At 39.1% G+C, this 17,376-nt stretch overlaps 1 protein-coding gene across 1 annotated transcript; it reads right to left on the reverse strand.

Annotated features, from left to right (window-relative positions):
* Positions 1 to 1,293: 1,293 nt before the first annotated feature.
* On the reverse strand, positions 1,294 to 4,301 carry LOC148733762 (ryncolin-1-like). The gene is made up of 5 exons (XM_088758879.1): positions 4,064 to 4,301; positions 3,754 to 3,971; positions 3,456 to 3,546; positions 2,683 to 3,066; positions 1,294 to 1,843 (listed from the first exon to the last, which is right to left on the reverse strand). Exons 2-5 carry the CDS (start codon positions 3,946 to 3,948, stop codon positions 1,584 to 1,586), a joined length of 930 nt encoding a protein of 309 aa, XP_088615005.1. The 5' UTR covers positions 3,949 to 3,971; positions 4,064 to 4,301; the 3' UTR covers positions 1,294 to 1,583.
* Between the last annotated feature and the right edge of the window lie 13,075 nt (positions 4,302 to 17,376).

The following is a 17,376-nucleotide window of genomic DNA, read 5'->3' on the forward strand; positions in this document are numbered from 1 at the left end:
ATTCCTCTTGGAAGATGCGGGTTTTTGAAATCCCATGGGCGTTTGCTCGGTTAGGGAATAGCACTAGCAACTACTTAGATCCGATCAATTGTTCTATGAAAGGATCTAGCTCGAATTTTGCAACAACAGCTGTTCATTGATTGAGATTTGTACCTTTAGAAGAAAGACCCATTTGCGACCTACGATTTGGTTTACTTTTGCGCGCACTTCAATTTGTCGAATTTTTTATAAAAAATTTAACCAACCGCGCAACCGTTTACAGTTTGTCTCTCGTATTTTTAATTCCAATGGCTTGTGGGTAATGAGGTGTCAATGTCATAAACTTCCTAGAGGAGCTTTTTAGAAAAATAGTTCCCCAGGCTATTGCTACGGGTGAAAATGACAAACGACTATACAGAATAAAGCATTATTATAACATAACCAAGGTAAAGCGCGGGCTCTGATAGGTCAATTTAGCGTCCCCCATTTCCCCATGGGTGTACGCTGCTGACGTGAGTAAATGCAAAGACTATTTTTCCGCGCGCGCTTGTTTTTTTCTGGTCGCGTAAGATTTGTTAAATAAAAGGGAACTCTTTAGCTACAATGTATCAATGTTATGTTATAAAACAAATGGTAAACACCACAGCGTACACTATTGAGTTATGGATGCACGCGGGAGGTTGCTAAGCACGAAAGAAGCGTAAGAGTCGCTCGAGGCGATAGCCGAGAGCGACTCTAGCTTCTTGAGTGCTTAGCAAACCTCCCAAGTGCATCCATAACTCAATAGTGTACGCTGTGGTGTTTACCATTTGTTAATTAGAAGGGTCATTACGAAACGCACTGAATTTTTTCGCACGTCTTAAATCTGTGCCTTCTTATCTAGTGGCTTTTCTATGGCGATTATGCAAATTTTAAGGGTTTGCTCAGTAATTACTTATTGCTCAAAAGCTACGAAACGAAATCAGGTAAAAAATGCCAAAGAGTACACCGATACAAACACGTTTGACAAAGAGTGATAAGCAAAGTGCGTCTGACTCTCTTTTTGGTAGCAATGTTTCGCCTTTATTAAGACCACAAACTCAGCTACAAACATACAACTATTCTTTTCAAGGCTTCTCAGCAGCTTTAACTTTGAATCACGACCTACTGACTTGTGATTTGTTTAAGAACAGCAACAAGAATACTGAAGCAAAAGCATCAGTTCTTATAGTTTACAATACAATATTCTTTATTCAACGAAGGTGACGTAATGAACTCAATGAGTTATCTAACTCACGGTCTTCGCAATACCCCACCCATCCCACCCCATGGGAGGACATCCATCACACAGTAATCTCGTGCGCGGAAAATTAACGTCTCCTGCCCAAAACCCTACAGGAGACGGGACCTCCATTTATTCCTCCCTATCCGAGAAGACTAGAATATCTAACCATTTCTTGATGCTATAGAAAGGTAGCAAATTCTTCTCAGTTATTTAAAGACCCTGACTGTTGGTCCGGCCGGGGCTCGAACCCTCGACCTCCCGCACAACAGTCCAGCGCTCTATCCATTGTAGTTTCTTTCTTCTCATCTTTTGTTTGACACGGAATAATCGATACTGAACCTTAGAAGTCCTTTGGGCGAATCTTCATCTCAGATCTCTTAAGACACTCACGATCGTTTTTCAAGTGATACCAAGAAACTCCCTTCTCGTTGGATTTGCCTTTGAGGTACAAGCCATTGAGGTTTGAATAATGGCAATGATTGTACATCCAGGCGCCTCTATAAGAAGAGGCACAGTTAACCTTTGGGTGGGCGTCATTATCCCGATCTTTGGTGGTAAATGCTGAGCCATTATGATAACTGAAAGAATCACCAGCCGTGCCTGAAAACCAAGTTTTAACAATTCTTCTCAAACTCATTAATTATTCATTAGGTGATCATCCAACCAGGACACGCCAATTTCGTCACTTGCATGTGATTTGAAACCCCGCTGAAACGCTGGAATTAGGCGCTATTCATGAGTTCCATCTAGCATCAAACGCTTGAGTTTGATAAAGCATCAAACCCTAGTGAACTCATTTCTTAATTCCAATAGCAACAACAAACTTGCCTACAAAAAACTGCAAAAAATTGGTGGTTATTTCCATTGTGTTTTATTCCCGAGGGGCGATTGACAGGCTATTTAAAAAAACTCGTGCATCGGGTTTGATCAGGGTTTCCAAACACTCGAAAGTAGCTTTGCTGAAATTAAACGATAAACTAATACAAGATATAATTTGGATATATCAACAAAGTTGAAATGGTAAGTTGGCCATCGTAATGATTACAAAAGCTGACGTTTCGAGCGTTAGCCCTTCGTCGAAGCGAATGTAATCATTACGGTGGCCAATTTACCATTTCAACTTTGTTGATATATCCAAATTATTTCGTTACTCCCACCGACGCAGCCCCAAACAGTTTCTTTCGAAACTATCAGCCTTAATACAGGATATATCGAGTTGAACATGGGAAAAGAAATTCCATACCTACAAGCAACTATGTAATTTGCTTATTATTTTAACATCATATGTCACTACTTACAGGATAATTCAAAAAACAACCTTGAGCTGAGAAGAGCGAACGCTTTGCTCTTCTCACGAGCTGCTCAGTAAATGGTCTAGGTGTAAATTGAAAAAAAATAAATTTATATTCAAATTTCATAAAAGTAAAATTGAATTTTACCTGAATAGCTTCCCAAACTTAGCCGGTATTTCGCATACTCACTCGCCACAGAAAAAGAACTGTACTCTGCAAACGCTGTTTTACCATGGAAGTCTTCCAAGTCAACACGAAGCTTGTTGGTACCGCTTGCAGCCAGGCGATGAATCTTGTCCAGTCCGAGCCAAAACTCACCTTTCCCTTGACCGAAGCCCCTTTTGTAGTCATCCCAAGTGCGGAAGAAATCTTCAGTGCCATCAAATCTCTTCTGAAACACCGTCCATCCTCCGCCGGCTGTTTTATGATCACAGAAGACTTCAATTTCTCCCAAACCATCAGGATCGATGTTGTTCACACCACTGATCTTGTCGCCAAACTTGAACGCTTCAGCGCAGTTCTTGTAAACCACTGAATCAATAATAATGTGAACAAACTCATAAGAGGAATCAGCTTACAATAGAGAAAACACCAAATCAATTATATCATCTCTACAGGAGAAAATCTGCTAGTTTTTTTAACAATGAAAGGTCTGATTTTCCTGAGGCCTTTACTGGCTTGCCCTGCATTAGTTCGGCTCCCTTTAATGTTGTATATGGAAGCTGTGTGAAATGTCGGTTTAGGTATCGCACAATTTTCTCGGCTGTGTGAAATGTCGGTTTAGGCATGTTTGCAATTTTCTCGGCATTCAAATTGGTGTTGCAGCTAGACGGAGATCAAATGACTGAATTTACCAATTATAGCAAGGAAAATTTTGACGAAATTCGGAGTTTGAGAATTGTTATGTAATTAGTACTTACGTCTATGACGCCATTTTCCAGAATATTCCAGATGACACTTACCACTCTTTGTTTGTCTTTTTCGCTCCCTGGAAACGTCGACACAGGTGGTCTGAGTCAGGTTAAGTAATGCTTGTTAGAAATTCTTTTTTAATTTTTTATGGTTGTATAAACATACAAACACTTCGCCGGCGAATCTCTAATCACTTCGTGGCATTCATAGAGCCGGAGAGCGTTTACAGCTATCCTATACACGGGCGAGGCCTTGCTCAGAGCTAACTTGAAAATGTCTTTATCAAAAGAATTACACTAAACTGACCTGAACAAAGCCAAAATAAGTCGATTCTTTCTTCCGCTCAAAATCACCTGGCTTCATTTTCCGAGTTCCGTTATTCAGCTCACAAATGTATTTTGCATGATTGCCTTTAGGATGAATATTAAAGGACTTGCAACTGTTATTTGCCATACATTTAAGCTGGCATTCAAACTCGTCAAGAACATTAGTTTTGGTCATGACATAACCGACTAAGGTATGACCTACGAAGAGAAGTTTGTGCGTGCAATTAGCTGATGTACAATGACGAAGACAAAAGCTAATTTTGTTTTTCTGAGCCGAGGTTTTAACTTACCAACTTGAGTCTCAAAAACTCTTCCACAAAATTGATTGTTCGCCAACACATACCAAACAACAAGGAATTTCGTACAAATCAGAAATACCAACTGGGTTGGCCTCAAGGCCTACATGGTATTGCTTCTTTGCGAAGCGTTTGAGAATATAGGAGAATTTTTTTGTGGGGAACTGTAAGTTGCACCTCACCTCCGGCTGAACTTCCCCGAGGATTTGACAAATATTCCTTCGAGAGCATTTCTTTACTCAATTAGGGTTTATTTATTATTGATAAATTTTTCGTGATGTATAAATTAAGCATTTCGGCTTCTTTTCGGTTTATTTGAATGAGATTTTCAAATCATAACAAGTTTGGGGATAAAAGGACGCCAACCAGGTTGTCTCAAATGAATAACACTGTTGCAATACCCCCGGCAAACTCATTGACAAACTAGCTGTTAGCGCGCTACGGGGAGCTCTTGGAGTCACGCCGATGCGCCGCAGGAGCTCCATGAGTGAGGCACCCACGTGAGAGAATAGAAGACCTTTATTCAAAGTGTCATAAAGTTAGCGAGAAGACAATCATAGGGCGGTTTTAAATTTCATTTAGGCTCTTTGCGTTCGAGATCATGTTTTTACTCAAATAGAGTTTATTTATTATTGATAACCTTTTAGTGATGTATAAATTGTTGTTGTAATCTTTATTTAGACACGATCAATTCATCAGCCTATAAAAATACATACCACATACGCTAAGATATTTAAAATTAAAACTACATACTATAACACTAAAGCTGTTTTCCGTGAATGCCGTGCGTTAGACTTTAAAAATGTCATTGATCTTACGTTTAAATAACCCCAGAGACTCTGTGTTCCTTATATCGCGTGGTAAACTGTTCCATAATGTGGCGCCATTGTAGCTAAAGCTTTTTCTGTAATAATTAGTGCGCGGTAGTGAAACATTAAGCTTATTTTCAGAGTCCCTGAGGTCATAAGCAGAGTCACGCCACGTAAACTTTGAATATAGATACCTTGGAGCTAGCCCGTGCAGACATCTAAACATCATGGTGGCTTTATGGATTTCCTGCTGGCGTGCAAGATTTTTCCACCCTAAAAACTCGAGTAGCTCAGTTCCATCAGCATCATAGTTGGAGAATGTCAACACACGGGCTGCTCTATTCTGCAATTTCTGCAGTTTGTATCGTAGCGTTTTCCCACAGCTACCCCAAACAATGTCACAGTAATCAAAGTGAGGTTTTACTAAAGCTTGGTAGATGAGATGTAAGGTTGATGCTGGGATCAGGTGCCTAATTCGCTTTAGGACCCCGATACCAGAGGCGATCTTTTTCGTTAGTTTTTCGATGTGACTACGCCAATCGAGTTTATCGTCTATTATTACACCAAGCGATTTTGTAGCTGAAACCTGGCTCATTCTAATTGTTGGTGAAGCTGTGAGAGTATTCAGTCTCTGCCTCGACCCTATTAGCATGAATTCGGTTTCAGTCATGTTCAACGTGAGTTTGTTCGCTTGTAGCCAGTTGAAGACGTTTCTAGGTCTTCATTTAGACAAAACAACTAAACGTTCTCAAGATTGCTTCCCGCATATGTGAGGTGCGTGTCATCGGCATACATTCTCGGTTTACAATTTGATAAGCAATTTGGAAGATCGTTGATATTTTATAAGAACAATAATGGACCGAGAATGGTCCCTTGAGGGACGCCGCAAGTCAACGAGTAGCTACTGGATAGCGACCCGTCGACAGAGCATTTTTGTGTTCGGTTTTCCAAATATGACTGAAACCATCTGAAAGATTTTCCATGTATACCATAATAGTTTAGTTTCGATAGAAAGATCTGATGATCAACAGTGTCAAAAGCTTTTTTAAAATCTAGAAAAATGACTCCATTGATTTTCCCGTTATCAATATTATATGCCCAAGAATCTGTCGCTTCCAACAAAGCTGTTACAGTTGAGTGATTAGCACGAAACCCTGATTGGTTTTGACATAAAATATCGTGCTCTTCCAAATAGGCATATGACTGTTCATAAACTATCCTTTCAAACACCTTCGCCATTATTGGAATCACCGATTTTGGGCGGTAATTGTTAGCATCACCGCGGTCACCCTGTTTATAAAGAGGGGTAATCCTTGAATATTTCCAGTCGTCTGGGAACGTCCCTTGGCTAATAGATTGATTGAAAATATCACATATCGGCACACAAATGAGATCAGCACATTCCCTGATAAGCCTAGGAGATATTTTGTCAAAGCGTGTTGCCTTTGACTTGTCTAGTTTATTTAAAAGTGAAAATACTTTAGTTGGATTGGTGGGTTGGAGCTTAAACCGTTTATCAATCAATCAATCAATCAATCAAAGTTTATTGTCTAACGTGAGGCATGGTTGCCCAATTGCCCGAGCCAGAGGCTCATGTATAAAACGGTAGACTATAAATTAACTATAATTAAAGGTATATTATTGGAAGTACTTAAAACTTTATAGGTAAAAATATATGTTTAGAGTACGAGTGATAATTGTAAAATTGTAGGTGATTAATATTGATAGTTAAAAGAGTCTAAACATTATGTTCGGTGAAAGATATTGCAGTAGATGAATATGAATAAGAATGACAATGTATGTGTACGTACAATAAAAGTCAACTACATGTATTACATTTACAGATTGGTCCTAGAGTGCTAAAATCGAAATTCTTAAGTTTACTACAAAAATCGCTAAGCGTAGATGCTGTTTTAATTTCTCTAGGTAAACTGTTCCAAAGGTGACTAGCTTTATATGTAAAGGAATTATGATACGATCTATTACTATACCCGGGTTGCACTAGATTTACACCTTTATTCCTTAAACTATATCTAGATTCCCGCAATTTAAAAAAGTTTTTAATATATTCCGGACCGTTCCATTTCATACATTTAAAAAGTAAAACCAAGGAAATATAAAATCGCCTATGTTCTAGAGTTTTCATGTTGCTTTTAGCTAAGATTGTATTGTAATCAACATTATTGCCGAGATTAAGCAAAGTTTTGAGTGCGTACTTATTGACTGACTCAAGTTTAGAGCTCAGTGTTTTATTTATTCCAAGCAATAGCGGACTACAGTACTCCAGGTGAGGAAGTATGTAAGCCTTGTAGAGTGATAGGGAGACATCTACAGGTATAAGTTTTTTGAGTCTCCTAAGGGCACCAATCTTGGCATAGACCTTTTTTATGACACTCTGAATGTGATTAGCAAATGTTAACTTGTCGTCAATTGTGACCCCAAGGATTTTGAGTGAGTTAGATAACTCGACTCTAGAGTCACCAATGATAAATTGAGGGTCGTAAGCAATATCTCCGATCATCATAGCTTGGGACTTTATGTTGTTGACCATAAGATAATTACGAGAAAGCCAAGACAGGAGGATGTCAATATCATGGTTCAGGGAAATTTCCAAGATAGTGATATCGTGATGAGATCGATAAGTTGTCGTATCATCGGCATATAGACGCAAGGAAGCGATCTGGCCAGCAAAGTTTAAGTCATTCATATATATATTAAAAATTAAGGGACCGAGAAGACTACCTTGAGGCACACCACATTGAAGGGGAAGCCAATCAGAGAATTTGCAATTAAATTTAACTCTTTGCTGTCGCTCGGTTAAGTATGACTGGACGAATCTGAGGGCGTCATCATTCAGACCATAAGCACGCAGCTTAGCTAGGAGTAAACTGTGACACACAGAATCAAAAGCTTTGGAAAGGTCAATGGCAATAGTTCCAGTGACTTTCTTAGAATCCAGGGCTAGTCTCCAGTCGTCCACCATTTTTAGAAGAGCAGTGCAACATGAGTGCCCACTTAAGAATCCAGACATATTGAGAGAGAAGTGGGTCTTGAAAGCATCATAGAGCTGATCATACATAACTTTCTCAAGAATCTTGGGAATGGACGACAAGATACTGATTGGTCTGTAGTTTTCCACAAGAGAGCTATCATCCTTTTTATAGGCTGGAGTAACATTACTTAATTTCCATTCCTGTGGCCACGTTGAGTTAGCAAGGCTGTAATTAAGGAGCTTAATCAAAGGCGCTTTGATTGTTGACGCAGATAGCTTAAGAATCATGGGAGTGATATTGTCAGGTCCACAAGACTTGTTTGTTTTCAGGCCAGTAAGCAATTTACCAATGTATTCCGTACTGACAGGTTGAAATGAAAAACCAAGATTGAAATTGCGCGACGAGATTGAAGTCACACTTGGATGATGTTCGAAATTTATCTGTTGCGGTAAGATATCTTTGATAGCTACCACTATCACAATTTATCTCACTGGCAAGTTTTGGACCTATATTAGCAAAGTGGTTATTGAATTCGTTTGATAGCTCCAACGGATTAGTTATCGTTAATCCGTTCACTTTTAGTGACGCCACTGGCGTTTTCCCAGATTTTCGAGAAGTTAGCTCGTCTATAGTCTGCCAGGTCTTTCGGGAGTCGCTGGTTTGCTTATTAAAACTATTTTGGTAATAAGCTTGCTTAGCTGAGCGTATTTGCTTATTGACTATATTTCTTTGTTCCTTAAATAATGCCCAATCGTTAGGATCATTTGTCTTGCTAGCTTTGATTTTTAATGTCTCTATTATGCTTAAGGTCTTTCAATTCAGAGGTAATCCACGGAGAACTCCGTGAACGAACGCGCATCGTTTTCAGTGGGGCATGTTTGTCAGCGATAGCCAGAAATGTACATTTCCATTGCTGCCACATCACGTTTGGGTTGGAAGACTCGTATACATTATCCCAACATTGAGATAGAATATCATAACGAAACTTTTGGCGATCGAAATTTCGGAAATTTCTGTATGTAATAGAATTATGTCCGTTAGACATCCCATTCAGGGCAAGTTTTCTATATACATACACCATGCTATGATCACTTATTCCGATATGACAAACTCCCAAACATGCAATCTTATCCGAGCAGTTGGTATAGATTAAATCAATTAGAGTTGATGAGGTGGGTGTTATCCTCGTCGGTTCAGAGATAAGCTGCTCGAGTCCGTAGACATCAGCAATACTCCTTAATTTGGATGTGTTATTGTCATATCGAGTCGTGATCATGTCACAGTTCATGTCTCCCAGTACAAAAAATTCTACATTTTCACTATCCAATCTCCCAATTAGGGATTCAAAAGGTGAAAAGATGCCAATAGGAGAGTCAGGTGGTCTGTACCAAGTAACAATCACAAAAGATTTTGAATTTGGCTTATGGATTTCCAAGCAAAGATTTTCTAGTGTATCCATGTGTAGGTCATTTCGTACTGTACAATTGATTGAAGTTTTTACATAGAAGCATACCCCTCCGCCGCATTTTGTTAGTCTATCGCGGCGAACTATTTCGTATCCCGGAATATGAACTTCTTGATCTCGAATACTCTCGTTCAGTTTCGTTTCATTTATGGAAACAATATCGATATCATTGTTTGCTAATATGATTCTTAATTCGTCTATATGAGCAATTAATTGATTAATATTGAGTGATGCCATTCTAAAACCGCGCAAAGGAGGCAATATTGAGACAGATTTTTCGGCCTTTTGGTTGTTTAATTGATCCCGCACGGCATTGACGGACAGCACATTATCTCATTCTAGGTACGATTTAAAATTATTATAAAACTGCTCATTACCTTTAAAATTTAATTGCAGTCCACCTTTGTTGAGTCCACTATGAGATATGTTCTCATGATGGATTAATTTCCATCCATTTTGATGGCAGAACTTCTTTAGATCCTTGTTGGCTGTTTTCACTGCCTGGTCCAGCTTATCTTTTCTGCATACAAGCTCCGACAGCGTAACTGTAGTATCGCAGGTGCCCTCGATCTGTCTCGCGAGATCCACAATCGATTCGGCAACAGCCTTTGGTTCCCTGGTTTTAAGATCATTAGTCCCAATGTGTAAAATCACTTCATTGGGCGAAGATTCCAGATTTGGCTTGAGGTAGTGATTCGTGGCCATTGTCGTAGCGCCCGAGAAAGGCTTGACTATAACCCTGTGGCCAACTGCTTTTCCCAGATCTTTTCCAGGTATTCTTGAGATCATCGAATCTCCTATGAGCAGGGTTGTGCGCTCTTTTGGTTGTTTTTCGGGTTCGGATTCTTTTCCTGTCAGGGTGTTATTAGGACCTCCTTTACCTTTCGATTTCTTTCTTTTGTTCTTTGATTTCACAATGAAGCCTTGTTCTTTGTTGGCGCAAGGTGTTGACTCATCCATATTTTGGACAATGGTATGTTCGTTAGAGGTGTTACTCATTGAACGGCATTGAGTAGCTGCTTCTCTGGATACGATTTGCAATGCAAAACTTAAAGAATCGCGTTCTTGGACTAACTTTTTATTTTCTTCCTTCAAAGATAGAATTATCTCCCTAACTCCTCTTGTACTGATTTGGCATTCTTGTTAAGCGCCGGAGTAGAAGCTTCTTCATTCACGAGAATAACTGAGTCGTCATCAGCCGGTATCTGGAGTAGCTTCTTCAGTTTGGCTTTCATTGCTTTTGTATCCGGACCTTGGACTTGAAGAGTACCGGTACTGTTAGACTAGGTTTACACTAGAGGAGAGTTTTCCGGATTCGTAAATGTTTCCGGATTTATCAATTTTGGAGTATTCGGATTCGTAGGCGTTTACACTGAAAGGATATTCGGATTCCTGACCGTTTACACACAACGACAACTCCGGGAACATTCGAAATGGAATGGTTACCAAGCCCAGAGTTGTTTCGTCGTTCGATCGACAAAGTGAAAATGCCTCCCCCAAAAAAGGCTAGAGTAGATCCAGATGCCACCGAGGCAAATTTGAGTTGGACAGATGCTAAGCAGTCTACGTCGACGGCGATTAAGTGTGGCTGACGTTAAACTTCCTTGCAATAATAATTTGCGTTTCTTCAGAAATACTGCGGTACACATGATAAAATTTATCGCCTGAACCTGCAACAAGATTAGGCAACCGGAGACCGCCAGCAATGTTAGCACCAGATCCATTTTGGTTTCACCGCAAACTCAAAAGATTGCAGGTGGAAATAATATCCGGATTCGAGAAAAAAAGCGGTTACACGACAAAACTTTCCGGATTCAAAAGTTATCGGATTCAAAGTTCCCACTTTAAATTCCGGATTCAAAATCTCCGGAGACACGACCAAACCGGGAAGTTTTTATTTCGGATTCGTCCACTTTTGTGTAAACGGCAGAATGAATCCGGTACTAAAACGTTTCGGATTCATCACGAATCCGGAACAATTTCCTCTAGTGTAACTCTCGTCTTAAAGAAAACCAGCGTGATTGTCTTCGACTTCAAAGAACTAGACCTTTCAGAGGGACTCGCGGTTGCAGAAACTTCCAAATTTAGGACTTTCGAACAAAATTCCTGAAGTTGTGTTAGGCTCCCTTTCCACTTGAATAGACTTTGTTTGTCGTCCCAATGTAGATATTGGTTTAAGGGAGATGAAGAAGGTTCAGTGGCAACAAATTCGGCGGAATTTGTGGAGCCTTCAGATACACGTCCGCACGCCATCATGCGAGTATCTGTGAATACATCTGCGAGTATCTAAAACCGCGCAAAGGAGGCAATACTGAGACAGATTTTTCGGCCTTTTGGTTGTTTAATTGATCCCGCACGGCATTGACGGACAGCACATTATCTCATTCTAGGTGCGATTTAAAATTATTATAAAACTGCTCATTACCTTTAAAACATTTGAGCTTTTCATTCCTTTTCAATAAAATCCTTAAGTCATAACGAGTTTGGCGATCAACTGAGGACGCCGACTGGGTCGTCTGAAATGAATCACTGAGCATTGTCAGTGGTGATATCCTCGGTACGGTCTACAGCACGCTATAATGCCCAGGAGTCTATAAGAAGAGATAATCACGTCACTGTGTATATATTACTATGGGCAGATTTTGTTTTGATACTCCTTACATTCGTTACACTTTGTAACACTTTTCACACTTTGTCTTGACACATCATCGCATTTCAAAATAAAGAAGCTGCGTACTTTAAAAGTAAAACTCGTTACATTTTGAAATTAAGAATCTGTTTCACTTTGAAATAAAACCTGTTGCACTTTTTAATAAAGAATCCGTTGTACTTCGTATAAATATTATTGCACTTTGAAATAACACTTTACGCATTTTAATAAAGTGCGCACTTCACAAACCATTGCACTTTAAAATAATACTTGTTGCGCTTTGTAATACAGTAGCTGTCGCATTTCGTATTTAAACACCATGGCACTCTTTGAATGAATACATGTTGTTGTGTCTTAATGCAGAAAAGTGACGCCAATCTTTGGTTAAAACGGCCGACCGAACTTTAATAATCATTACCTAAACTACAGTTACACAATATATCACAACCTCAATATGCATGCAACTGAGCTCTCATGTCATGCATCTTACACCTATGGATAGTTCCTATTATTTAAACCCTAATTCCTTAACACTATAACATTAATTACACCCTTGTTCATTAACACTATAACATGTCACATTAAAAAAAATAGAGAGCCTTAACTGTGCTTCGTTCTGTTGTGAAGCACGCAGGAAGCAGTTAGAGCACGATAAAGGTGTTTCTTCTCACTTCTTGAGTGGTCTAACTGCTTCCTAAGCGCTTTTCATCAGAACAGAGCACAGTGAATGCCTTTCTATTTGTTTTGTAATAGAAAATCGGTTCACAATTAGATTTTCTCAAAGTCATTCGCTTGGTTTTCTGTACTGGTGTGGTAGGACCCGCTCGAACGACTTTTATCCCTTGCAGCGCGCAAAATTTACAGGAGGGATTTTCCTCCTGTAATTTTACCCAATCAGAAGCAGCCTTATCAAACCGCACGTCAATCAAACAGATCACGCGCGTACGATCTTGAAACATGGAACCTGTCTGGGTAAAATTTGTTTCAAGTGTTTTGCTTCGCTGTTTGTTTATGTAGAGGCTTTTAACTAAAACTTAAATTTTCAGCTGGTTGTACGCTGCATTCAGTCAAGGACGCAATCGCTTATGTGTTGCGAAAAACAGAGTACAAAGATGTCCGCGAACATCTAAGGTAAGTAATCGAGGGTTACTGCAGTGGAAAAGACGAATTTCTTTCGGCGCCGACAGGATCAGGAAAAAGCTTGACTTTTGAAGTTGCTCCCTGTGTTTTTCGACTATTTAGAGCACGGCGAAAGACTGGAAGTGTTCTGTTTGCGTAGTAGTCGCCCTTATGAATGACCAAGTTGCCTGTTTAGTTGCCCGAGGGATATCGGCTACTACAGTTGGAGCAGACTGCACTAGGACACAAGGGGTGACGCTATATCGAGGGCGATCGTCGAGGGTAAGAGTAAACAGTAATTTTGGTCAGCGGGCAAATTATGAAACCCGCGAATATTGCGAAATCTCTCGAAAGGATGACATTTAAAAGCTGAAGACAATTTTTGACTAAGGCACTAGAATGCGTAATGATGGCGACGACTCAGTAAATATGTGAAAATAATATATGTGTGGTGCGCTTTCATAAAATGTATGAAAGCGTTCCTCGCAGTAATAAACCCTACTTATCTAGTAGGTGGAAATAAGGCCTGAAAAAAATTTAGGTCCGTACGGGATTTGAACCTATGACCTCTGCGATACCGGTGCAGTGCTCTACAAACTGAGCAAACAAGCCAACTGGGAGCAGGTCATTATGTTGGTTCGTATTAAACCCGTCTATGAATTTGAATGAATGAAATTCATATATTTGTTCTGCGGTTTCATAAAATATATAAAAGTGTTCCTCGCAGTAATAAACCCTATTTATCTAGTAGCGACTAAGTGCTGTAGACATAACTTATTGACTTGCCCTTTTCTGCTAACATAAGAGCGACCATGCTAGGCATGCAATATCTACTTTCATTGCTTGTAACAAGTGTAAAATTATTAAGTCGTGAGTGAAAAAAGCTGTTCCTTCAATTTAAAACGGCAGTCACTTTGAGAATAAAGTAACCTTTTATTTGTTTGTCATTATATTTGTATTGAGGTCGCTGACGCCAAAACGAGCTGACTTTCTCTACCATGACCTTGCATCGAGCCAGTGAACTTTAAACAGAAGAATGAGTAAAACTGCGGAATTCTCATTTGTCTCGTAAGTAGGTAACTCGTTATGCACCCACACGCGACATTTAGTTTTAAGTTTAATACAGAAGTCACTACTTTTATTAAATCATGAGGTATTAAGGTACGAAATATTTACCCTCAAAAGGTAACTAGCATTACCGTTCGACAGGCTAGCCCCTGGAAGAAGTGCATTGGATTAAATATACCTTAACAACCAATTATTTCTGCCTCAAAAGGAATTTATCGGAATATTGCATATTCTTCACCCATTTTCCCAATGATTGATTGTTATTTTCGATCGTTTCTTTCAGCTTGCTAGATGTTTGTGCGAAGAGTCCTTCGTAGATGCATCTTTCAACATAGCAACCGAACGTGCACTAATCAGTAACGTCTAAGGTGTTTAATTTGGCTGTTGTTACGATGACATCTACGAGTAAGTAACCCAAGTCACAGCTTGTTTCCAAACTGCATATCCTTTAATCTCGCTAAGCATCGGGTTTGATCCTGATATAGAGTTAAGAGTCAAATTATGAGACCTGACCTAATAAAAAAGAAGACATACTTAAGTGAATGATAATGAAAGACATGTTCCGTCCGCTATAGGAGAAATATCAACGTTTGCATCTCAGTGTGCCATGACGACGATGGAGAAGATTGTCTGGGATGAGATAGTTGTGGCCAGTACTTCCACGCAAGTTGCATCAAAGTGCATTTCTCAGACTCTCTCTAGCTACTTTGTCTGCCTTTGTTAATTTCACAACATCGTTGCGGATTAGTGACGTAAATTGACGTAAATTGACAGAATATCAATATTCTTCCCAGTGTGAGACTGGCTCAAGACTAAGCCAGGCTGTGTACAATTCCTGAAATTCCCCTTATTTCACGAACTATTTGACGCTTAAGTGTTGACAAGTTTTTCGTATTAAGTAAGTGAAAAGTTGACTCAACGCTGCAAGGAGCTCTCTCTCAAAATTTACTCTTTAAGAGTCGAAGTTATCGTCCAAAATTCAAACGTTACAGTTAGGTTCATTGGCGCATTGATAACCTTGTAAATGGATAGATAGATACATAGTTTAATCTTAAAAGCTTTTTGCAGCCCGAGGGCTGAATTACACATTTTTACAATCCAAGAAATTTAGAATTTAAAATTCAAAAACCTAATTACACATCTTATTATACCAGCAGTTTATAATATTATAACATAATAATAAATTAAATAAAATATATTAGCTATAAATGGAAATTAATTAAAATAAATGTAAATTACTTAAAAGTATACATAAGATGCACGATCCTCGCAGTAGACAGCGCTATTTAAGCAATAGCGAAAAATTAGACCTGAAAAAAATCAGGCCTGTACGGGATTCGAACCACTGACTTCTGCGATACTAGTGCAGCGCTCTACCAATTGAGCTAACAAACCAACTGGGAGCAGACCGTTAAGTTGATTCGTAATAAACCCGTGAAAGTGATAAATGAGATACAATGAAATATATGAAGCTCATATATTTTGTACTGCGGTATTAGATACATAAGATGCACGATCCTCGCAGTAGACAGCGCTATTTAAGCAATAGCGAAATATCATCTTATGTATCTAATACCGCAGTATAAAATATATGAGCTTCATATATTTCATTGTATCTCATTTATCACTTTCACGGGTTTATTACGAATCAACTTAACGGTCTGCTCCCAGTTGGCTTGTTAGCTCAATTGGTAGAGCGCTGCACTAGTATCGCAGAGGTCAGTGGTTCGAATCCCGTACAGGCCTGATTTTTTTTATTTTTTTTTTCAGGTCTGATTTTTCGCTATTGCTTAAATAGCGCTGTCTACTGCGAGGATCGTGCATCTTATGTATCTAATACCGCAGTACAAAATATATGAGCTTCATATATTTCATTGTATCTTACTTAAAAGTATCTACATTATCATTATCATCATTATTATTACTATCATTATCACGCGTGCCGTAACAAAAGTAAAGGATATCGTATCGATAAAAATCTAGCCATTAAACTTCTTTGCCATAGCAAATACAAAAGTGTTCATCGTTCTGGAAGTGCGAAGGCGTGGCATATTAAATTGGTGCTTATTTTTGAAGTTATAGCTGGGTTTATGTATGGGTGGAAGAAGCGCCTTTAACTTATGGCTAGGGTTTTCTAAGATACCTTTTAAAAAGCTTCTGACATAGAAACTCGTAATGCTTTAAGATAGGTCGTAATCCTAAATCTTTAGCAACCGCGTAATCACCCGCGGTTATAATGGAAATTGACCGTTTCTCAATACGTAAAAGCTCATTCTTTAGATATTGCGGAAGCCCATTAAAGAAGACAGGTATCGCGTACTCTGTTACAGATCTTACACATGATGTGTAGAAAAGTACTTGGTCTTGTAAGGGAACCCTAGCTCTCTTTAGTTGTACTAAAAAATACAACCTCTTACTGGCCTTTTTGATTACTTCTGATATATGACTGTTCCAGGTCAAATCGCTAGCTATATGAAGGCCCAGGAGTTTTACGCTATCAACTACCTCCAACTCTGTGCCTTCAATTACTATGGGATCAAAGAACCCGGGCCCTTTAGAAACTGAGATCCGAAGCTCTTTGCACTTATCAGAATTCAAGTGAACTCTATTTTCTCGTGACCACTCAATAACACAATCTGCTATATTTTGGGCGTGACTTTCACTCTCTTTCGGTACCATCTCCGAGGCTGTTGTATCATCAACGTATTTCCATAGTGGATACGCGATTTAAAGGTCATTTATCATAAGCACAAATAACCATGGGCCCAATTTTGTGCCCTGTGGTACTCCGGAGGGCACAGATCCCCACTCCGTAAAGCACTCCGCAGCCAGCTTAATTCTTTGTAATCTATCAGAAAGAAAATCAACCATCCAATTGGTAATTCTAACTGGCAGTTTACACTTAGTACGCAGTTTTCTAATCAGAATTTCATGGTCGATAAAATCAAAGGCCTTTCGATAATCAAATAAGATTGTTCTTACGGTGGCGCCATTTCCATCAGTGTTAATAGACCAATTATGTAACATGCTAATTAAGGCCATAGTTACAATGAATATATGAAGTTCATATATTTTGAACTGCGGTATTAAATACGTATAATGCACGATCCTTCGCAGTAGATAGCGCTATTTATGCAATAGCGAAAATCAAACCTGAAAAAAATCAGGCCTGTACGGGATTCGAACCACTGACCTCTGCGATA

This window comes from Stylophora pistillata, chromosome 4, assembly GCF_964205215.1.
Source record: "Stylophora pistillata chromosome 4, jaStyPist1.2, whole genome shotgun sequence".
Lineage (NCBI taxonomy): Eukaryota > Metazoa > Cnidaria > Anthozoa > Scleractinia > Pocilloporidae > Stylophora > Stylophora pistillata.